We start from the raw sequence: 25,281 nt of genomic DNA, 5'->3' as shown, positions 1-25,281 counted from the left end.
TCAATGAAGGGGAGGGTATTGTCATTGTTTTAAGTACAAGGGGACGGTCATGTGAATATATTTTTATAACATTGGGGTGGGGGGTGCCTTTGAACTCTCGAGTTGGACTCCCCCACTTTCCAGTAATTTTCGAATGGTCCCTAACGACTATCCATTAACGTAAAGCTGGTTGTATTCACTAGTCTATTCTATTTCAGAGCACTCGAAAGATGGTGCTGTTATTGTGTCACTGCAGTTTGCTTCAATAGGACTAAATCTCATGTTTAGTGGATGCTCAAGAACATCCTCCTGCCAAGCATGTGTACATCTATTATGTTATCTATTTCTCACGATAAAGCCACAAACGTCATACTAAACAATACTGGTTTTGATGGAGAAAATGTCTAGACTCCACGGCTGAGATGTGACACCACGATTCGACACTGTGAACACATGCACATGCTTTTGTTTTGCCTAAAAACACATGGCGATTTCCATTGAGCCGTTACCGGTCCACGTGCAGCTTCCCATTTCCAACCCTGCAGAAGTGTGGATCTTTTTGACAGATATCGATTCAAAGCTGCTGACGTCAAAAGCATCCTCCATCTTTTACAATTGCAGAGATGCTGCTTTTCATTGAAGAAGAACTGAGGAGGTGTCAACCACGCGCACTGCCTTTGTGACAATCCAGTCCACACAGAACAGGGGTTGATATCTGTTAGTTGTTGACATTTGCGGAGATCTGCTCCTCCTGCTGACTGCAAGCCACCGACCACGGGCACAGGTAGGAGAAAAGTATACAATTCTCTATTCTGTTATATCGCAAAGGCTTTATTTTAGTTTTCATCCCCACAAAACACTTTTACTACAGAATGAAGCATTAGGTTTTGAATTGTGAAGCCGTGTTCGACTGAGTACAACGAAGGATGGGTTTTTATTGTTAAATCCGGTATGATAACAGCACTTGATTAACAAACTTTTTTTCGTTGCCTTTGTGTTTAATATAGCCTATTTATCCGTTCTAGGCTGTGTGTATTATGCTGTATAGTTATTAGAAAGAGGCAAACGCCGCACGCCTTTCGAATTACATGACCACTGTGCTGTGCATGTAAAATCTACACGCGTAGTCAGTTGTTGAAAATGAAGGATGTTGTGTGTGCTAATGTGTAAGGTGTAGGCGTTTTCTGTGTTTCAGAACCTTGGACAACGACATCTTCGCTGTTTTCTCTCTCTCTCTCTCAATTTAAATTTAAGGGCTTTATTGGCATGGGAAATATATTTAACTTTGCCAAAGCAAGTGAACTAGAAAATATACAACAGTGAAATAAACAATCAAATTAACAGTAAACTCTCTCTGTCTCTCTCTCTCTCTCTAGGAAAATAAACAGACGAACACGTACTAGAAAGTTAACAGAGTTGGGGAGAAACACATCCTAGGGGGTGAAAGACGGGGTCCTTGATTGATTTAGGGATTGTCATTAGGCTATAGTGAATTGCGCCATGCATAGTGTCTTGATGGAAGGTGGAGACTGTCAAACTTCATGAATGTGCCACTATTGTGCACGTCTGTCCATAGTTTATTGTGTCAAAATGGCCATTTCCCTACCATGCCATGCTGCAGACTGGTCTCAGAGCATTTCATATTATTCTGTATGTAAATCCGAGACACTCCATTTCGTATGATATGTTATGAATTACAATTCGTATATTTGTTACTAATTTGCAGTGGTGTAAAGTACTTAAGTAAAAATACTTGAAAGTACTACATATATTGTTTTTTGGGGTATCTGTACTTTACTTTACTATTTATATATGTTTGACTACTTTAACTTTAACTTCACTACATTCATAATGAAAATAATGTAATTTTTTTCTCCATACATTTCCCTGAAACCCAAAAGTACTCATTACATTTTGAATGCTTAGCAGGACAGGAAAATGGTCCAATTCAGGCACTTATCAAGAGAACATCCCTGGTCATCCCTACTGCCTCTGATCTGGTGGACTTACTAAACTTTTTTTTGTAAATTATGTCTGCGTGTTGATGTGTGCCCCTGGCTATCCGTAAATAACAAAAACAAAAAGTTCTGTTTAATGTAAGCAATTTGAAATGATTTTAACTTTTACTTTTGATACTTAAGTATATTTAAAACCAAATACTTTTAGACTTTTACTCAAGTAGTATTTTACTGGGGGACTTTCACTTTTACTTGAGTCATTTTCTATTAAGGGATCTTTACTTTTACTCAAGTATGACAATTTGGTACTTTTTCCACCACTGTTAATTAGTAAAATGTACAATATGTTATGAATTTCGCAAATGTGCTATAACTTACAAATTTGCAAAACGTATGATATGTTACGAATCCTATCTAGGTGGCTAACATTAGCTAGCTGGCTAATGTTAGCTAGGCTAGGGGTTTGGGCTAGGGGTTAGTTTAGGGTTAAAGGGTTAAGGATAGGGTTGGAGAAGGGTTAGCTAAAGGGGTTAATGCTAGGGCTAGGGTCAGAGTTAGATAAAATTGTTAAGGTTAGGGCTTGGGGAAGGGTTAGCTAACATGCTAAGTAGTTGCAAAGTAGCTAAAAAGTTGTAAGTAGTTGAAACGTTGCTATACGAAATTTGCATTATATGCCAACCCATCCACCCGACCAACAACCTTACTTTCGTTTTTTGCCTTAAGTAGCCATCTGTCTTACGTAACCATACCAAACATATCCGTAACATATCATACTAATTTGAGTGTCCTGGATTTACATTTACTATGTTACGTCTAGCCTATGAGACCAGGCTGCATATTGTGGTGGTGAGGCATAATGTGTCTAGATGGGCGGAGGCTAGAGGCGAGAAGAGCATGGGAGGACGGTGGTGAAACCTGCACTATGACATCCTATAGCACCCATTCAATAGCACCCATTCATCCACGCCATATCATACATCTATGCTGGTCTATCAATGCACTTCCCCTACAACAAACCACAGATGAGCATGAGATCCTTAGATTCTCGACAGCACGAAGCATGTGGTGGAATTGGCAAAAATGCAGTTATTGCTCACTGGCTTTTCTTCATCATGGTTCAATGGAAAGTTGTTGCTTGTTGACCAGACATTTTTTGGGCAAATGAATTATGTAGGTCAGGTGATCGTCTTCACACGTCGGACCTGGTAATACTGTCTCATAAATGTCTGATAATGCTTTTAGATTTCCGTGCTGGACCACTGTCGCATCTCCCCTGTCGCTCTGCTCGAGCGTGTTCAGTCTCTTGTTATAACATCAGAGAGAAAGCGATAGAGAGACAGAGAGCATCAAAATTGAGAAGCTAGTAGCAGGCCTATAGTTATGCTAGAAATCCGTCATCGAAAGGGTTGTTGAGAGGGCCTTAAACTGACAAACAAAAGGACATGCTCTTGGTTGGCACGGCTGCTACGCTATACCATATTGCATCGTGCTGCTTCCATCGCTCTGCGTGGGCGGCGCTATAGTGGTTGTTCCCCGAGTAAAAACAGACTCATATATCATCACCAGTGGTTGATTGTTTCCCGGCACAGCCTATTGCTAATCTATAAAGCTGCACTCTGTCTGTGTCTGGTCTACTGAGCTGACATTTCTCGAATCAAACCAATGCCTCGGAGATCAATGTTTTTTAAAGATCCGTTGAACTGTGAGTCGTGTGCGTGTTTGACTTGTAGCTATCCCTGTTTTTTTTCTCTGAGTATATACCCTCCAGATATAAGTAGTTGACTGCAGACAGGATTAAATTTCCCCCTGAACAACTATAGGCCTACTGAAATTGACATTTGGCCAAGAAGTGACTTGGGAGTAAATCGATTTCAGAACATTCTACTTATATCACAATCTATATGATTACAACCTTGGATTAATTAATTAAAGCTACAATCAGCAGTTGAAACAACCAGTTTCAACAACAACCCGGCCCCGCCCCTGTTTCGGTAAAAAAAACTGAGGGATGGGCTGGAGAAATGTAACCACTCTCAAATTCATAGACAGAGCTATAGATGCAATGACTGACGATACATCAAATCAGAATTATAGTTTTAACCATTTGTCTATATTTACTTTGTGTACATATTGGGGAATTTAAACAAGCTGGTGTTTTGGGTTCTGGTGGGGCACGACAGTTGAACCAAGCTCATGAGGCATTTATAAGTTATATTCTTCAAGAATCAATGAGTACAGATTATTAATATCCAGTACAAAAAATGGATGTAGCAACCGCAGATTGTCCGTTTAAGCTTTTTGCCAAACATACCCACAAAACATGCCCCACTGACACTGATTGCCAATGGTGCTTGTCAATTGAAAGATCAAATCAAATCAAAATCAAATCAAATCAAATGTATTTATATAGCCCTTCGTACATCAGCTGATATCTTAAAATGCTGTACAGAAACCCAGCCTAAAACCCCAAACAGAAAGAGCCATGGCACCATAACATGCAGAATATGACATGCATTTGAGAGCCTGGAGGAAGCTCGAAAGCATGAAAAAAAAGAAGCCTTGAATAACCGTGAATTTTACTCTGCTTTTTAATTGGATATAAGAATAAAGTTATCACGCTTCAGTTTAATCTCTCTGACAAAGAAAATAGTCATCATGGCCTCCAGGTGTACAGCAGCACTTTTTCTGTCTCCGTCGTGGTAGAACGATGTCAGAGGGACTGTGTGTGATGGTATCTCCATAATGAGATCTCTATTGGTGCTGTTCTGACCAGCAGAGACCAGTGGACCGGAGGTTATTCTAAGTTCATGGCCCTGGCAAAGGGCCGCAGATTTGTGTTTGTATTTATTAGGGATCCCCATTAGCTGCAGCCAAGGCAGCAGCTACTCTACCTGGGGTCCAAACACACCAAAGTACCCACATTACATATAAAACAAAATATAAAAAGAGTCAACTATGTTTGTACTGAATGAGCTAAAGATAAAATCGTACATCATATAACATCCTGGCGTGGAAATTCTTACACAGGGACACTCTAAGTCAATCTTAAATGAATCATTGTTTATTTGTCAGTGTGCTAGAGAGGTTCCAACCAGCTCAATGCACCATAGTACACATGTCATTCAGGAGCTCTTACTGGGCAGTCCTTGCAGTTGTCTTATATTCGGCTATACACAGACAAGTTATATTTTCATGATTTAGCATCGTTCATTAATCATTACCGTTTTGTTTCATTCATGTGACCGACCGACCAATACTGGTTCATAGCATGTGACTGACCAGTACCTCACGAGGCTTCTCCTCTCTAAGCTGAGACCTTGAAACTGAGATATCTTTTGTTCGTTCTCAAAACAAGGTCTGGGTGTACTGCCAAATTTCAGATACCGAGAAGTGAGGATTCGTTAAATTAGTCACTGGTCTGAACACAGAAATTGGTTATTAGAACAGCACATGACTAGAACACAGAAATGATTTACAAGAAAAGCACAAACATAAAAATTCCATGACACATAATCACCACAAATCCACCACACAACATTTTCAATACCACCATACAACAATATCACAATGTGTGCGTATACATGTGTCTGTACCTTTGTGTGTGTCTCTTTACAGTCCCTGTTGTTCCATACGGTGTATTTTACCTGCTTTTTAAATCTGATTCTACTGCTTGCATCAGTTACCTGATGTGGAATAGAGTTCTGCGTATTCATGGCTCTATGCAGAACAGTGTGCCACCCATAGTCAGTTCTGGACTTGGGAACTGAGAAGAGACCTCTTGTGGCATGTCTTGTGGGGTATGCACAAGCTCAGTGCATTCAGCTTGTCAACACCTCTTACAAAAACAAGTGATAATGAAGTCAATCTTTCTTCCACTTTGAGCCATGCGAGATTGACATGCATGTCATTAATGTTAGCTCTCCGTGTACTTTTAAGGGCCAGCCGTGCTGCCCTGTTCTGAGCCAACTGCAATTTTCCCAAGTCCTTCTTTGTGGCACCTCGCCACACTACTAAACAGTAGACTAGGTGTGACAAAACTAGGGCCTGTAGGACCTGCCTTGTTGATAGTGTTGTTAAGAAGGCAGAGCAGCCCTTTATTATGGACAGACTTATCTCCATCTTTGCTACTGTAGATTAGTTTTTTTGGAAGTACTATCTATCTGCTCGATGTTGGACCTTCTCCAAATCATAGAGCACCTCCATCATAAAAGCTTTGTCGTAAATAATATTTGCTATGTAGCACCTCTCTAATAAAAGCGTTGTTGTAAAGAATGCTTGCTATTATAGACTTCAAGGACTATCTCTGTTTTGCAACAGTGGTCAGTGATGACAAGACACGTTGTTTGAACAGGCCTGCCAGTAAGAAGGTAGGCCGGAGACTGCAACAGTAATAAGTGTCGCGCTGCGAGCTGTTACCACGCCGATAGCATCTTCCAAGTCAGTTGTATGATGGAAGGATTCCTCTGTGTTGAGTTACGAGGCATACTGTAGGACTGGCTGAAATCTCCCTGGTCTGGATTGAAGCACTGGCCATCTAATTACCATCTAATCCCTTCTCAAATGAACCACGTTAACCTAATCATCTGCTCTAGTCAACATGAACGTGCTTGATCCGTTCACCGTTACATATCCTACAGTGAGCTCAGGTGCCTGACAATAGACTGGATAGACATTAGTATTCTGTTGACTCTGGGCTGCATTCGGCACGATTGCAGTATCTTAATCAGGAGCCAATGGAGCGTGATTAGGTTCTGTGGTGATATGTTTGCTCTACCTTTGTCAATCTACCCCCCCGTCTCTTCTCTCCCTCTGTCCCCACAGCCCCTTCCCCTCTCTCCTCCTGCCCACTGCCACCCCCTGCGGCTGCCGCTCCTTGTCGTGTTTGGCTTGTCACTTGTCATATTTCCCAGGCCCTCTGGGTCCAGCGTGTCTGCTTTAATGGCCTCGGTGTTAATAAATTTGTCCTGGGGCTCCCCCAGGAGGAAGGGAGAGAGCCAGCCCAGCCGTTGCCTCCCTACGCAAGGAGACCGCAGAGGTGACTGTCTGCCACTGTCAGAGGGGAGCTAGGGCTTCTGCTCAGCTCCCCTATGCTCTGTATTGATGGGGTAGGGATGCGCTGATGCCAGACCTGGGTTCAAATGGTCATTGTTTTCTTTCAAATGCTTAAAGCATTTAATTGAGCCTGTCTGATGGGAGCCTGTCATTTTGGGACTATTCCATTGGTTGTATTGCTTCAGGCACCGCAGGTTCAATCAAGCACGTCTAAAGTGAAAGAAAACAAATACTATTTGAACCCAGATTAGATTACCAGTGAAGGGGCCTGTATGCACTGCTGATCCTGAATCTTTCTCCTGTTCCTAAGCAGTAGACCCTAGTACACTTGTAACAGGTGTGAGGGACAATTAGGGGTGATGTCCGTTAGAAGCTACTGTAAAGCCAACTTACAAGCTCTACGCAGACGCAAGATTCGGAGTTTTGCAATGTCGTTGTTCATCACAAATGGGGCGGCCCCTTGTAACATGCTCTGACATACTCTGACATACTTTTTGACTATGTGAAAATGTAGACATCCAATATCATTCTTTCCGCAGCCGTAGAGGCAGTGTTGTCACTTGGTTCCTTGATCTGATCTATAGGCTATTCATCAAAGTAGAATATTTTGCATTGATACCCAAATATAATCTCACCCACTGTTCAAACAGTAAGCCAAACAACAAGAATCCACCCAAAAAGGTATTTTGTTTAGAAATAATAACTAGTGATTAGAGGCTATTGTGAAATGGTAGAACCTGCTGTAGCCAACTAGCTAACCATGTACTTTTTTCTCAGTGACCAAAACATGATGACGTTCTATTTTTAGCTGAAATTAAACCAGATTGTTGTGAGGAATTACACTATGGAGGGCATATTGATGTGTAAATGGTGTTGTTATGGTGGATACTGTGTGTGGTAAAAGATTGAGCAAAGACAGACTAACTGGAGGAATAAGACAAAATGGCAGCCGTTGCAGACAAACGGTTATTGTGAGCATGCAAACATCCACACGCGTACGCACGCGTACGCACGCGCACACACACACACACACACACACGCACAGAGACAAAGAGCTATTCTCTCTTTAACTGTTGAAGCAGAACAATGATTTGGTCTATTATCAGAACAGACCATGAGCCAGTTTGTCTGCAGGTTAGGGAATGCCAGTTTAAACTGAACATTTGTCTGGTCTGAGTGCTTGTGTCTGCCACATAGCTGCTGCCTACTGAATGAATGACATGGATCAGGGAATGGCATGGAATGCATCCCTGAGGAATGTTAAGCACCTCCATGGTATTCTCATCTTTTCGTCCATTTTGATGTGTTTGTGACTGGGTAGCAGCATGCAGGGGTTTTATTTGATGAATACAGGTACAGTCGTTTTAGGTTTTCCAGGCCAGATCATTTGCAGGCACATGAGCAAAAGACAGCCGACGGGGGTAGAGGTGATGGTGTGAAGAGCATTCTATAAGCACTCTGTGATTGGACAAGGCATGAAAAATTACAACCTCAAAAGGGAACGTGTGGGTAATGTGAATGAAGGCATCTCCATATTTTTCATTACAGGACCTGCAGTGATTATAGCCCGCTGATTGTAGCTCAGCTGTATATTCTTTGAAGGGTGCCTTTTATATCAAATCTAAATAAAATCTTATTTGTCACATGCGTCGAATACAAACTTACAGTGAAAGGGTTACTTACAAGCCCTTAACCAACAATGCAGTTTTTAGAAAAATAAGAAATAAAGTAACAAATAATTAAAGAGCAGCAGTAAAATAACAATAGTGAGAGCATATGGGGTACCGGTACAGAGTCAATGTGCGGGGGCACAGGTAATTGAGGTAATATGTACATGCAGGTAGAGTTAATAAAGTGACTATGCATAGATAATAAACAGAGAGTTGCAGCAGCGTAAATGAGAGGGGGTGGGGGGGGGGGGGGGGGCAATGCAAATAGTCTGGGTAGCCATTTAATTAGATGTTCAGGAGTCTTATGGCTTGGGGGAAGAAGCAGTTTAGAAGCCTCTTGGACCTAGACTTCGCACTTGCCGTGTGGTAGCAAAGAGAACAGTCTATGACCAGGGAGGCTAGAGCATTTGACAATTTTTAGGGCCTTCCTCTGACACCACCTGGTATAGAGGTCCTGGATAGCAGGAAGCTTGGCCCCAGTGATGGTACTGGGCCGTACTCACTAACCTTTGTAGTACCTTGTGGTGAGAAAGCCGAGCAGTTGCAGCTGTAGAACCTTTTGAGGATCTGAGGACCCATGCCAAATCTTTTCAGTCTCCTGAGGGGGAATAGGTTTTGTTGTGTCCTCTTCACAACTGTCTTGGTGTGCCATGTTAGTTTGTTGGGGATGTGGACACCAAGGAACTTGAAACTCTCAACCTGCTCCACTACAGTCCCGTCGATGAGAATGGGGGCGTGCTCGGTCCTCCTTTTCCTGTAGTCCACAATCATCTCATTTGTCTTGATCATGTTGAGGGAGAGGTTGTTGTCTTGGCACCACACGGCCAGGCCTCTGACCTCCTCCCTATAGGCTGTCTCGTCGTTATCAGTGATCAGGCATACCACTGTTGAGTCATCGGAAAACTTAATGATGGTGTTGGAGTCGTGCCTGGCCATGCAGTCATGAGTGAACAGGGAGTACAGGAGGAGACTGAGCACGGACCCCCGAGGGTCCCCCAGTGTTGAGGATCAGCGTGGCGCATGTTTGGTTACCTACCCTTACCACCTGGGAGCGGCCCATCAGGAAGTCCAGGATCCAGTTGCAGAGGGAGGTGTTTAGTCCCAGGGTCCTTAGCTTAGTGATGAGCTTTGAGGGCACTATAGTGTGGAACACTGAGCAGTAGTCAATGAATAGCATTCTCACATAGGTGTTCCTTTTGACCAGTTGTGAAAGGGCAGTGTGGAGTGCAATAGATATTGCATCATCTGTGGATCTGTTGGGGCGGCAAGCAAATTGGAGTGGGTCTAGGGTTTCTGGGATAATGGTGTTGATGTGAGCCATGAACAGCCTTTCAAAGCACTTCATTGCTACAGACGTGAGTGCTACGGGTCAGTAGTTATTTAGGCAGGTTACCACCTTAGTGTTCTTGGGCACAGGGACTGTAGTGGTCTGCTTGAAACATGATGGTATTACTGACTCAGACAGGGAGAGGTTGAAAATGTCAGTGAAGACACTTGGTCAGCGCATGCACGGAGTACACATCCTGGTAATCTGTCTGGCCCTGCGGCCTTGTGAATGTTGACCTATTGAAAGGTCTTACTCACATCGGCTACGGAGAGCGTGATTACACAGTCATCCGGAACAGCTGATGCTCTCATGCATGTTTAAAAAAATATATATATAAAAATAAACATGGGGTCGACAGAGATGGTCACTTCGCTTTGAGTCCTTAGGAAACTATGAAGTATTTTTTTTAAATGTATTATTTCTTACATTGTTACCCCAGGGAATCTCGAGTGTTATTACATACAGCCGGGAAGAACTATTGGATATAAGAGCGATGTCAACTTACCAACATTACGACCAAGAATACGACTTTCCCGAAGTGGATCATCTGTTTGGACCACCACCCAGGACAATGGATTTAATCCCAGAAGCCGACCCAAAACAACGGCGTTGCAGAAGGGGCAGACGGAGCGGCTTCCTGGTCAGGCTCCGTAAACGTGCACATCGCCCACCGCTCCCAAGTATACTAGTCGCCAATGTCCAGTCTCTTGACAACAAGGTAGACAAAATTTGAGCAAGGGTTGCCTTCCAGAGAGACATCAGAGATAGTAACATTCTCTGTTTCACGGAAACATGGTTCTCTCGGGAAATGGTGTCAGAATCAGTTCAGCCACTGGGCTTCTCCATGAATCGCGCCAACAGAGATAAACACCTCTCTGGGAAGAAGAAGGGCGGGGGTGTATGCTTCATGATTAATGACTCATGGTGTAATCATAACAACATACAGGAGCTCAAGTCCTTCTGCTCACCCGACCTAGAATTCTTTACAATCAAATGTTGGCCATTTTACCTACCAAGAGAATTCTCGTCAGTTATCGTCACAGCTGTGTACATTCCCCATCAAGCAGACACCAAGACAGCCCTCAAGGAACTTCACTGGACTCTATGTAAACGGGAAACCATATATCCTAAGGAAGCATTTATTGTAGCTGGGGATTTTAACAAAGCACATTTGAGAACAAGGCTACCTAAATTCTATCAGCATATTGATTGCACTGCGCGCGGAGGTAATACACTCGATCACTGCTACTCTAACTTCCGCGATGCATACAAAGCTCTCCCCCGCCCTCCCTTCGGCAAATCCGACCACGAAGCCATCTTGCTCCTTCTGTCTTATAGGCAGAAACTCAAACTGGATGTACCAGTGACTAGAACCATTCAAAGCTGGTCTGACCAATCGGAATCCACGCTTCAAGATTGTTTTGATCACATGGACTGGGATACGTTCCAGTCAGCCTCAGAGAACAACATTGATCTATACGCTGACTCAGTGAGTGAGTATATAAGGAAGTGCATTGGAGATGTTGTACCCAATGTGACTATTAAAACCTACCCTAACCAGAAACCGTGGATGGATGGCGGCATTCGCGCAAAACTGAAAGCGCAAACCACTGCATTTAACCATGGAAAGAGGTCTGGGAATATGGCTGAATATAAACAGTGTAGTTATTCCCTCCGCAAGGCAATCAAACAAGTGAAATGCCAGTACAGGGACAAAGTGGAGTCGCAATTCAACGGCTCAGACACGAGACGTTTGTGGCAGGATCTTCAGGAAATCACGGGCTACAAAAGAAAACCAGCCACGTCATGGATACCGCCGTCACGCTTCCAGCCCGCTTTGAGGATAAGACAGTGCCACCGTCAAGACCTGCTGACAAGGACTGCCCCCCCTTCTCTGTGGCCGACATGAGTAAAACATTTAAACATGTTAACCCTCACAGGGCTGCTGTCCCAGACTGCATCCCAAGCCGCGTCCTCAGAGCATGCTAAGACCATTGAATATGTTTACGGACATATTCAATCGCTCCCTATCCCAGTCTGCTGTTCACACATGCTTCAAGATGGCCACCATTGTTCCTGTGACCAAGAAGGTAAAGATAACTGAACTAAACGACTACCCCGTAGCACTCACTTCTGTCATCATGAAGTGCTTTGAGAGACTAGTCAAGGATAATATCACCTCCACCTTACTGGCCACCCTAGACCCACTTCAGTTTGCATACCACCCGAACAGGTCCACAGACGATGCAATCGCCATCACACTGCACACTGCCCTATCCCATCTGGAAAAGTAGAATACCTATGTAAGAATGCTGTTCATTAACTACAGCTCAGCATTCAACACCATAGTACCCTCCCTCCAAGCTCATCATCAAGCTGGAGGGGGTCTCAACCCCTCCCTGTGCAATTGGGTCCTGGACTTTCTGACGGGCCGCCCCCAGGTGGTGAAGGAAGGAAACAGCGCCTCTTCAACCTCAGGAGGCTGAAGAAATGTGGCTTGTCACCCAAAACCATGACTAACTTTTACAGATGCACAGTTGAAAGCATCCTGTCGGGCTATATCACAGCCTGGTACGGCAACTGCACCGCCCTCAACCACAAGGCTCTCCAGAGTGTTGTGCGGTCTGCACAGTGCATCACTGGGGGCAAACTACCTGCCCTCCATGACACCTATAGCACCCAATGTCACAGGAAGGCCAAAGAGATCATCAAGGACAACAACCAACCAAGCCACTGCCTGTTCACACCGCTACCATCCAGACGACAAGGTCAGTACAGGTGCATGAAGCTGGGACCGAGAGACTGAAGAACAGCTTCTATCTCAAGGCCTTCAGACTGCTAAACAGCAATCACTAACTCAGAGAGGCCACTGCCTACATTGAGACCCAATCATTGGCAACTTGAATAAATGGATCACTAGTCACTTTAAACAATGCCACTTTAAATAATCGCACTTTAATAATGTTTACATATCCTACATTACTCATATCATACGTCCATACTGTATTTTATACCATCTATTGCACCTTGCCTATGCCGCTTGGCCACCGCTCATCCATATATTTATATGTACATATTCTCATTCACTTCTTTTAGATTTGTGTGTGTTAGGTAGTTGTTGGGGAATTGTTAAATTACTTGTTAGATATTACTGCGCTGTCAGAACTAGAAGCACAAGCATTTCCCTACACTCGCATTAACATCTGCTAATCATGTGTACAGTATCCAACGAGTGTTGGAGCCCATCGATCTTAGGCCTGTATTGATGCTTTGCCTCCATGACACCTATAGCACCCAATGTCACAGGAAGGCCAAAGAGATCATCAAGGACAACAACCAACCAAGCCACTGCCTGTTCACACCGCTACCATCCAGACGACAAGGTCAGTACAGGTGCATGAAGCTGGGACCGAGAGACTGAAGAACAGCTTCTATCTCAAGGCCTTCAGACTGCTAAACAGCAATCACTAACTCAGAGAGGCCACTGCCTACATTGAGACCCAATCATTGGCAACTTGAATAAATGGATCACTAGTCACTTTAAACAATGCCACTTTAAATAATCGCACTTTAATAATGTTTACATATCCTACATTACTCATATCATACGTCCATACTGTATTTTATACCATCTATTGCACCTTGCCTATGCCGCTTGGCCACCGCTCATCCATATATTTATATGTACATATTCTCATTCACTTCTTTTAGATTTGTGTGTGTTAGGTAGTTGTTGGGGAATTGTTAAATTACTTGTTAGATATTACTGCGCTGTCAGAACTAGAAGCACAAGCATTTCCCTACACTCGCATTAACATCTGCTAATCATGTGTACAGTATATGACCAATACAATTTGATTTGACTTGCTACTTGCCTCAAAGCGAGCATATAAGTAATTTAGCTCGTCTGGTAGGCTTGTGTCACTGGGAAGCTTGCGGCTGTGCTGCCCTTTGTAGTCTGTAATAGTTTGCAAGCCCTGACACATCCAACGAGTGTTGGAGCCAGTGTAGTACGAATCGATCTTAGGCCTGTATTGATGCTTTGCCTGTTAGATGGTTCATCGGAGGGCGTAGTGGGATTTCTTATAAGCTTCCGTGTTAGAGTCCCACTCCTTGAAAGCTGCAGCTCTACCCTTTAGCTCAGTACGGATGTTGCCTGTAATCCATGGCTTCAGGTTGGGGTATGTACGTACAGTCACTGTGGGGACGACGTCATCAAGGCATTTATTGTGTCATGCCCTGACCGTAGATTGCTTTGTATGTTTATATTTTTGTTTGGTCAGGGTGTGATTTGGGTGGGCATTCTATGTTTGTATGTCTAGCTTTGTTTATTTCTATGTTTTGGCCAGGTATGGTTCTCAATCAGGGACAGCTGTCTATCGTTGTCTCTGATTGGGAATCATACTTAGGTAGCCTGTTTTTCCACTTTTAGTTATGGGTAGTTGTATTTCTGTTTAGTGTTTGTTACACCTTGCAGAACTGTTTCGGGTTTTCCTTTTGTTATTTTTGTATTCAGTTCCTTATATTAAAGATGAACATGTATCCCACTGCATTTTGGTCTGACGATTGCTCTTCTTCCGATGAAAGCCGTTACATATTGATTATGCCAGTGACTGATTTGGTGAACTCCTCAATGCCATCGGAAGAATCCCGGAACATACAGTATTCCGGTCTGTGCTAGCAAAACAGTCCTGTAGCTTAGCATCTGCTTCATCTGCTCAGGTCACTGGTTCTTCCTGCTTCAGTTTTTGCTTGTAAGCAGGAATCAGGAGGATATAATTATGGTCAGATTTGCCAGGTAGAGGTAGCGCGAGGTAGAGCTTTGCACGCGTCTCTGTGTGGAGTAAAGGTGGTCTAGAGTTTTTTTCGCCTTTGGTTGCACATTTAACATGCTGGTAGAAATTAGGTAAAATGGATATGAGTTTCCCTGCATTAAAGTCCCCGGCCATAGTGCCACCTCTGGATGAGCATTTTCCTGTTTACTTCTGGCCGTATACAGCTCATTGAGTGTGGCCTTAGTGCCAGCATCGGTTTGTGGTGGTAAATAGACGGCTACGAAGAATATAAGTAGTTTGGTCTACAGCTTATCATGAGATACTCCACCTCAGGTGAGCAAAACTTTGAGACGTCCTTAGATATCATGCACCAGCTGTTGTTTACAAATATACATTGCCCTTGTCTTACCAGAGGCTGCTGTTCTAGCCTGCCGATACAGTGTCCAACCCACCAGCTGTATGTTATTCATGTCGTCGTTCAACCACGACTCAGTGAAAGATAAGATATTATAGTTTTTAATGTCCCGTTGGTAAGATATACGTGCTTGTAGTTTGTCCACTTTATTATCCGATTGTACGTTGGCCAATAGTATCGATGGCAAAGGCAGATTAGCCACTCGTCGCCGGATCCTTACAAGGCACCCCGATCTCCTTCCGCGATATCTCCGTCTTTTTCTCCTGCAAATGACAGGGATGAGGGCCTTGTCGGGTGTCTGGAGTAATCCCTCTCGTCCGGCTCATTAAAGAAAATTATTTGTCCTGTTCAAGGTGAGTAATCTCTGTTCTGATGTCCAGAAGCTCTTTTCGGTCATAAGAGACAGTAGCAGCAACACTGTGTACAAAATAAGTTACAAACAATGCAAAAAAAAACAAAATAGCACGGTTGGTTAAGAGCCCATAAAACGGCAGCCATCCCCTCTGGCGCCATTAGCAGTATCTTTGGCAATTAAGTTTAGAAATGTGGAAACGTTCAAGTTAATGCAGGCATTAACTGATGAACTGCTTTTGAAAATCGTAATAATTCCTCAAAAGTCTCTACTCAACTAGAGGCGTACAAAGTGTTATTTACCTTGGGAAATGTAATAGCTGTCATATAAAATGTTTAACAACATTTTCTGCCGCCATAAAGAAAATGATTAAATTATGATAGTCAGCAAAGCTCACTCAAGATTGTGTGTGTGTCTGCATGTGTGCATGTGTGTTTGTGGGAGAGAGTGTGTTAACTGGTATCAGGACAAATAGTAAGATAGACCTAGCAGTGGCTTGCATGCAGAAGTGGTGGAGAATTGAACATGTGTTAGTAATGAATGAAACGATTAAAGTCGAAAGCATCTCAACAGACATTGTCAAGGTGTTGTTGTTGTTGTTACATTTCCTCTGCAGGTAGTTGGACTTGCCTACGAATCCCAAATGAAACAATCAACAGTATTTTGCCGATGACACAACAGTGATCACCGACAACGCCGAGACAGCCTATAGGGAGGAGGTCAGTCGCCTGGCCGTGTGGTGCCAGGACAAGAACCACTCCCTCAACGTGATCAAGACAAAGGACATTATTGTGGACTACAGGAAAAGGAGGACCGAGCACGCCCCCCATCCTCATTGACGGGGCTGTAGTGTAGCAGGTTGAGCGATTTCAAGTTCCTTGGTGTCCACATCATCAACAAATTAACATTGTCCAAGCACACCAAGACAGTATAGAAGAGGGCACAACAAAACCTATTCCTCTTCAGGAGATTGAAATAATTTGGCTCGCTATGTTGCCTTGTATTGTGTCATTTTTGAGTAAAGTATGTTGATTACTCATATCTGCTGTCCTGCGCCTGACTCTCTACACCAGCTACCTTTACACTACCCAGATTATTTGCATTGCCCCCCCACCCTCTCTTTTACGGTTCTGCTTCTCTCTGTTATTATCTATGCACAGGCACTTTAATAACTCTACCTACATGTACATGTTACCTCAATTACCTCGACTAACCGGTGCCCTCACACATTGACTCTGTACCGGTACCCCCAGTATATGGTCTCGCTATTGTTATTTTACTGCTGCTCTTTAATTACTTGTTCCTTTTATTTCTTATTCTCATTCATATTTTTTAAACTGCATTGGTGGTTAGGGGCTTGTAGGTAAGCATTCCACTGTTGTATTCGGCGCATGTGACTAATACAATTTGATTTATTTTGGATTTGGAGGGGAAGTGTGAGGTAGTAGATGGGTTTGGGGAGGGAGGTGGAGGAGGTTTGGAGAGGGGAGGGAGGTAATGAGGCGGTATAGTTTGGGTTTGAAGAGAAGATAGTGGATGAATTTGGAAAGGGGAGGGAGGTAGAGGATGAGGCAGATGCTGGCAGCTGTCAGAGTGCAGCAGAAGTGAGTAATTCACAGAGACCCGTTGGATCTGAGAGTAACATAAACCAACCTGTTTATCTGTCAGCGGAGATGTATGTGGACCATTCCCCCTCACACATTGAGTGTTGATTTTGTAGTACAGATTTTGATTTTGTAGAAACATGCTTAACTTGTGTTATCTAAAATGTCCCAGTTGATTCCTGCTTAGATTATACTTCCATCTATTTATGATAGGACAACGTTTAGATTTTCGCCTAAATAGACATGCCCAAACGTAATTCCTTTACATGAGATTGCCATAAACAATAACTGGTAATATTGCATAGTCTTAGAAAGGTCTAGAACTCACCTTTCCGGTCGTTTTTTTAAATAAATTGCTTAGGTCTTCTCACTTTTGAGGACACAAACTCAAGTACATAGCGCAAATATTATTGAAACAACAGTGAGGCAATAGGGCTTGAAAGGACTGAAATGCTTTCTGAATATAGTAGCAATCCAATTATAAATGACCTACTATAAGATTTCACCATTCTTATAACTGTAAAATAAATATGATCATACTTACAGTACAATATTGGCATTATTTCATATAATTGACAACAGAGACTTTTATTCTCAACGTCCACTGAGCAGCACAGCGACACCATTCAAATGTGTGCAGACTCATTACAACTTCAACTTAAAACACAAAGTGATTTCATCCATCTGTGACCAAGAGAAATTAGTCTTGTTTAAATTCTATGAAATTATTTTGTATTTTTTCCTGTTGAGAGCTAAAAAAATCAATGTGAGAACATCACAGCAAGATGAAACTACTATTGTGCATCCGCAAGACCAGGGATGGGCAACCGGCGGCCTGCATTCAAGAGGGGCGCTGCTAACATGTTTTGTTCGCAATGTGGTGGGGGGGAATGCACATGTGGGTACGCAGACCATGATGAGTTGAGATTTTTTGTGGCCCCCGCCCCCAGCAAAGTTTTATATACAGTACCTATCAAAAGTTTGGACACACCTATTCATTCAAGGGTTTTTCTTTATTTTTACTATTTTCTACATCAAAACTAAGAAATAACACACATAATCATATAGTAACCAAAAGAGTGTTAAACAATCAAAATATATTTGATATTTGATATTCTTCAAAGTAGCCAACCTTTGCCTTGACAGCTTTGCACACTCTTGGCAGTCTCTCAACCAGCTTCACGAGGAATGCTTTTCCAACAGTCTTGAAAGAGTTCCCACATATGCTGAGCAGTTGTCGGCTGCTTTTCCTTCACTCTGCAGTCCAACTCATCCCAAACCATCTCAATTGGGTTGAAGTTGGGTGATTGTGGAGGCCGGGTCATTTGATGCAGCACTCCATCACTCTCCTTCATGGCCAAATAGCCTTTACACAGCCTGGAGGTGTGTTGGGTCATTGTCCTATTGAAAAATAAATTATAGTCCCACTAAGAGCAAGCCAGATGGGATGGCGTATCGCTGCAGAATGCAATGGTAGCTATGCTGGTTAAGTGTGCTTTGAATTCTAAATAAATCACTGACAGTGTCACTAGCAAAGCACCCCCACACCATCATACCTCCTCATCCATGCTTCACGATGGGAACCACACATGCGGAGATCATCCGTTCACCTACTCTGCGTCTCACAAAGACACGGCAGTTGGAAATTTGGACTCGTCAGACCAAAGGACAGATTTCCACCAGTCTAATGTCCATTGCTAATTTTTCTTGGTCCAAGCAAGTCTCTTATTATTATTGGTGTCCTTTAGTAGTGGTCTCTTTGCAGCAATTTGACCATGAAGGCCTGAGTCACGCACTCCTCTGAACGGGCTGCAATCTGAGGTGCAGTTAACTCTAATGAACGTATCCACTGCAGAGGTAACTCTGGGTCTTCCTTTCCTGTGGCAGTCCTCATGAGAGCCAGTTTCATCATTGCGCTTGATGTTTTTTTCGACTGCACTTGAAAAAACTTTACAATTTCTTGAAATTTTGACTGACCTTCATGTCTTAAAGTAATGATGGACTGTTGTTTCTCTTTGCTTATTTGAAATGTTCTTGACATAATATGGACTTGGTCTTTTACCAAATAGGGATATCTTGTATGTCAACCCTACCTTGTGACAACAGAACTGATTGGCTCAAACGCATTAAGGAAAGAAATTCCACAAATTAACTTTCAACAAGGCACAACTGTTAATTGAAATGCATTCCAGGTGACTACCTCATGAAGCTGGTTGAGAGAATGCCAAGAGTGTGCAAAGCTGTCATCAAGGCAAAGGGTGGATACTTTGAAGAATCTGTTTAACAATTTGTTTAACACTAAAAAGGCTTCTAAAGATTGTCATTTCCACTTCAAAATGAAAGACTTGATTTTCCTTAATGGAAAATGTATCATCTCCTACAAAATGTCAATTAATTATAATCCACATAATAATTCACATTTCCTGTTGCTGTAGAATGATTTTCCTGCTGTAGCAAACTGTCTCAAATTAAGATCCTACATCTGTAGATGTCCTTCTCACTCCTTAGTCACAAAGAATGATACACTCTCTGGCACACAATATTGCACAGTAATACACATAACTTTAACATTGAATATTTTAATGTTGTTAGGTTACCCTTGAGGAGATTATATATTATAGAAATCAACGGAACCTGTGAAGGGTACAGACGTGGATCTTAATTTGATCACCCTGTTGCAGGATAACTTTTCTACAATTCATGAAATGTAAAACTTGTGTGTGACAGTGATGTCAAAAACCTGAGTTTTATATATATATTTCCACCCTGTGAGTTTGGAATAATACTGTTAAATAGTGCAAATTATAGTAATGCCCATTTAGTGTTTAAAAAAAGACATTTTAGCCCGTTTTGGTCAGATGAAATTTTGGACTGCCTGGTGATATCACCAGGGTGTGAATTAGCTAATAGACCAAGAGAGCTCCAAGCCTCTCTGCCAATACCAGCTAGTTTTCCGTTTTCCCCTCCACACTCAGACCACTCCCAGACAGTCCTAGTAACATCTTTCCTTGAGAAATTGCTTTTTGCTAAGAATGTGTTTTTTTAAATGATTTTTGACCAACAATCACAGTAAGGTATTTAATTGCTACCCATAAATTATTTGATATTGAGATCAAAATTGCTTCATTAGACCTTTAAAAAGGTTTCTGAATTTTGTGAATTTCCCTTTGAAATTTCAGACTTGATTTTCCCTTATGAAAAATGTCCTGTTGCTGCAGGATTATTTTCCTGCTGGAGCAAACTGTTTCAAATTAAGTACCTATATGTTGTGGCATAATTGATTGGATTTACAGTATATAGTGCTTTACAAAGTAGGGGGAAACTCACATCATCCACCGCCAATGTCTGGCACCCACCTGTGTGATGCACGCCGACCATTTTGTGCCAGAAAGCTCACCACACATCAGCTACAGATGTATGATCTTAATTTGATCACCGTGTAGCGGGAGAGCTTTCCTGCAATGCAGGACATTTTAAAATTGTAGTGTATTTGAGGTTTACAAAGATTTTGGCACGCGTCACAGGGCAATGTCCCCTTCAATGCCTTGGGATCTCATGAGACCAGAGGGAAGAGTGCCCCCAGCTGGCCCTCCAACACCATCTGGTGCCTCATCCAGGGACCACCCTGCATCCCACAGAGGCAAGCCAGCAGTGGGATGCAGGGTGGTATGCTGCATGCATACCATTATGATTGCACTTCCTTTGTATTATTATGATAGTATATGCAATTTTACAGACTTTTATCCAAAGTGACTAACAGTCATGTATGCAAACATTTTTAACCTATGGGTGGTCCCGGGAATCAAACCCACTATTCTGGCGTTGCAGGAGCCATGCTCTACCAACTGAGCTACAGTAAGTTAATCACTTCATGTCATCATTCCCTTAGTGAGTGTGGGTCGTTGCTGCTGAGGAACGATCAAACCCCTGTCTGGTGTGTGATTGAAACTCTCATGACGCTTGTCTACAGGAGAACACGGCACGGGCTTGCAGCAGAACATTTACGTCTGGTGTGCTAGCTAGCTAATCCACACTATTCCACCGACACAACTCTCTAAGACTGCCATGCTTCTACAAACATCAATGGCTCTGCTTCCCTTTCATTGAGTGGAACAAACGCTGTTGTAGTCACTCATCCTCTATTATACTGGGTTCTAACTGCAGCTGGAAAAGAGACTGCCGTTCATTCACTTGAGATCCAAGAAAATAATGCTTATGAGATCAAACAAAAATATTTGTTTTGGGGGGGAAGAAACTGGGTAGATTCTGTCAAAAGAATTTAACAATTCCTATGTGTGTTCATTAACCAATTCAATTAAAATCACTCTGTCTGTTTCTAAGAATTTGTAAGATCCTAATTTGCATAAAATAGACAGAGACCAGTCTACCAAAATTAGCCAATAGCATTTATTCTTGAGAGCGCTGCTCATAGAACCATGTACAACAGCTTATATATCACATATGACGTCATAGGTTTTAAAATGTCTCTCCTCCTCTCGACCAGGACAAAGCAGGTTCAAAAGTTCATTCCAACTCACTAGCGCACATACCTGACACACTATACCTGGATTAACTCCTGAAGTCTCACCATAGTCTATTACCACCTAGCAGACAGTTCCAGATAAGGAAAACCTGAAGGGGCTCTCACTGTCTTATTTTATCGCCACAGAGTTATAGCTGAGTCGGTTCAAACATAGGTTAATGATTCTCTTTGCTTACTTTAGACACACACATACATTCCTTCTTCCACAATGGTTATCATTTCCAATTACCCCTTATCCATGCTACATAACCTCTAATCCCTAATGATTAAGTTTCTGAGTAGAATTATTTAATCATTCATGTTAAACCTTGATAAAATCTCTTAACAGATTCAAATTCAATTCAATTACTGTGACATTGGGCAAAAACACATCTCATAAAAATCCATGATGTAGCACCCTTCCCAAAAAGACTGATATATCCACACTAACAGTGCACTGGAGCACAAAACTGAATGAACAAAACATTAGGTTTTTTCATGACATAGACTGACCAGATGAATCCAGGTGAAAGCCATGATCCCTTATTAAATCCACTTCAATCAGTGTAGATGAAGGGGAAGAGACAGGTTGAAGAAGGATTTTTAAGCCTTGAGACAATTGAGACATGGACTGTGTATGTGTGCCGTTCAGTGGGTGAATGGGCAAGACAAAATATTTAAGTGCCTTTGAACGGGGTATGTTAGTAGGTGCCAGGTGCACTGGGTTGAGTGTGTCAAGAACTGCAACGCTGCTGTTTTTTTTTAATACGCTCAACAGTTTCCCGTGTGTCACTATCAAGAATGGTCCACCACCCAAAGGACATCCAGTCAACTTGATACAACTGTGGGAAGCATTGGAGTCAACACAGGCCAGCATACCTGTGGAACGCTTTCGACACCTTGTAGAGTCCATGCCCAAATGAATTGAGGCTGTTCTAAGGGCAAAAGGGGGGTGCAACTCATATTAGGAAGGTGTTCCTTATGTTTTGTACACTCAAGTGTTTTAAACATGTATTCTGTGATATTCTAGTATGGACGTTGAAACGTAGCCTTAGCTTTGGGAACATACTTATTTGGCTTAGCTTAGCACGCTAAAAGTAGTTGCTTAGCTTAGCATGCTACGTTATGTCGGTTAGCTTAGCGGGATAAAGACTATTGTTTAGCTTACAGTGCTAAAGACTGTAGCATGCTAATGGTTGTTGTTTTGTATCTCCTTTCCACCTCTAGCCTATCCCCGGCCTCCCATTAGAACCTACTCTTCCCCGTTGGAGACCAGCTCCACCACGCACAGCCAGCAGCTATGGCTGAAGACTTGGACATGCGCAACGAGCTGTCGGATATGCAGCAACGCGCCGACCAGCTTGGAGATGAGGTGAGCAGCACAGCCCCAACCAATGCTACTGTATACCACATTTCCAACAGATTTTTAGACACCTGAGAGACACTCAAGCCTACACAGAAAATCATCCAAATGTAGGCATATGCAACTACACTTCAAAACCATCTGTATGCTTTAGCTATAGAATTAAAACATCTGTATGTTTTAGCTGTAGAATTGAGGAAATGTGAATTTCTCAATCTCCTCTTGACATAAAATCAACTTAAACAGATCCAGTCAAATCCTTCTTGGTTTTTTTTACGAATACATTTGACAGTATCACACATTGTATCACAATCTAGCCCCACTAGATGACTTCCTCCTGTCAGCAGCAGCCAGCTCCTGTAGAGGACAAGCAGGGCAGATGCACAGGGAGGGTACTGTAACATGCTGATGGCCCCAGCCTCGGGCTTACAACTCCTGGCTCCGACTGTGCAATACCAGGGTCTGTGTGTCAGGTGGAGGGAGAGTCCACCTGGTTCCGTTCTTACATAATAGTGGTGTGTGTGTGTGTGTGTGTGTGTGTGTGTGTGTGTGTGTGCGTGCGTGTGGATAAGTGTTAGTTTATGTGTGTGCCAGACCTAGGATAATTATAGTTGTAACTATGATTTGTTAATTATTTTGAAGCTGTAAAAGTGGTCTACTCCAATGTTGAATTGATTCCATGTCCCTCATGTAATTAATTCTAGGCTATAGGCTATATTATTATTCATATCTAAGAGCCCTCCAAACCATGTGCTTATGATAATATATTTAGACTAATTCAACTAACTGTTGTAGTTTTAGGGTCTTCATCAAGTATTTGGCATCCATCAAATAAATATATATATATATTATTTTATAACTTGCATATATTCAATTACCTTCAAATATTTGGTTTTCTGAGAAGTATTCAAAATAGTTTGTTTGCTAGCTAGCCATCAATTGTAGAGGTTGAGAAGGGGTCTGGGATCCTAAGCTATCAAAGCAGACTTTATGCAGTTATTTAAAAACAGGGTTTATATCGCTTTGAATGATACAAAAAATTAGAAGCACTGTTTTTTAAAAATCTTATTTGAATTCAAATACATTTACAGTGCAAGTTCTTTAATAGTTCCACATCTTGAAAAGTATTGATTCCACAGTATAGTTGTGATGGTTTCTGTGCCTCTAAAGAAAACATATATTATAACTGACTGACTCCCTTTTGCGGGTAGTTACATCAGAGTTGTATTTTCGCCATTCAACCTACTGATGCACATTATATTGACATTTTCTTATCAATGGAATATGTATGAAATGACAAATAATTCATTAGCTTTCCAAATGATCATCATGTTCATTGTATTGGTTATCGATTCCAGTGTCTACGTCCCAATTCCAGGCAATTCCATTTCACAAACACAGGGAGTGATGTCTATGGAGCTTCGTCAACCTACATCTCTGTCTCCACTCATATCTGTCATGTCTTCTCATGCTTTCCAATTCTAACTTTCTTCTCCTTTCTGTCCACAGTCGCTGGAGAGCACTCGTCGTATGCTACAGCTGGTGGAAGAGGTTAGAGAAAGACACCATTCATACTTACAGTGTTCACAACGCCAAGCCAGAATACAATGCAAGCTGTGTCACAGCTCTTAGTGTACTGTACAGTATCTGCCTCAGAACAGTGCATGGTATTGATATGAGTAAGATACCAGCACCTCTCTGTCAATACTGGAGGAAGAGAGGGGGAGTAAGATACCAGCACCTCCCTGTCAATACTGGAGGAAGAGAGGGAGAGAAAGATACCAGCACCTCCCTGTCAATACTGGAGGGAGAGAGGGAGAGAAAGATACCAGCACCTCCCTGTCAATACTGGAGGGAGAGAGGGAGAGAAAGATGCCAGCACCTCCTTGTCAATACTGGAGGAAGAGAGGGAGAGAAAGATACCAGCACCTCCTTGTCAATACTGGAGGAAAAGAGGGAGAGAAAGATACCAGCACCTCCCTGTCAATACTGGAGGAAGAGAGGGAGAGAAAGATACCAGCACCTCCCTGTCAATACTGGAGGAAGACAGGGAGAGAAAGATACCAGCACCTCACTGTCAATACTGGAGGAAGAGAGGGAGAGAAAGATACCAGCACCACCCTGTCAATACTAGAGGAAGAGAGGGAGAGAAAGATACCAGCACCTCCCTGTCAATACTGGAGGAAGACAGGGAGAGAAAGTTACCAGCACCTCCCTGTCAATACTGGAGGAAGACAGGGAGAGAAAGATACCAGCACCTCCCT

The 25,281-nt window shown here is 42.5% G+C and overlaps 1 protein-coding gene across 2 annotated transcripts in view; it reads left to right on the top strand.

Moving 5' to 3' along the window:
- Nucleotides 1-560: 560 nt before the first annotated feature.
- LOC139415335 (synaptosome associated protein 25a) overlaps nt 561-25,281 on the top strand; it is a 38,709-nt gene continuing 13,988 nt past the window's right edge. Inside the window, exons 1-3 of one of the 2 annotated variants that reach the window (XM_071163400.1) lie at nt 561-763; nt 22,882-23,026; nt 24,527-24,568. In XM_071163400.1, coding sequence (XP_071019501.1) covers nt 22,955-23,026; nt 24,527-24,568 — 114 coding nt within the window. In that variant the 5' untranslated portion in view covers nt 561-763; nt 22,882-22,954. The remainder of the gene's footprint in view (nt 764-22,881; nt 23,027-24,526; nt 24,569-25,281) is intronic. The other variant, XM_071163401.1, reaches the window with a different exon arrangement.

Source organism: Oncorhynchus clarkii, chromosome 8 (genome assembly GCF_045791955.1).
Source record: "Oncorhynchus clarkii lewisi isolate Uvic-CL-2024 chromosome 8, UVic_Ocla_1.0, whole genome shotgun sequence".
Classification (NCBI taxonomy): domain Eukaryota; kingdom Metazoa; phylum Chordata; class Actinopteri; order Salmoniformes; family Salmonidae; genus Oncorhynchus; species Oncorhynchus clarkii.
The sequence above is the reverse complement of the archived record's forward strand: the minus strand, read 5'-3'. Positions and strand labels throughout refer to the sequence as shown.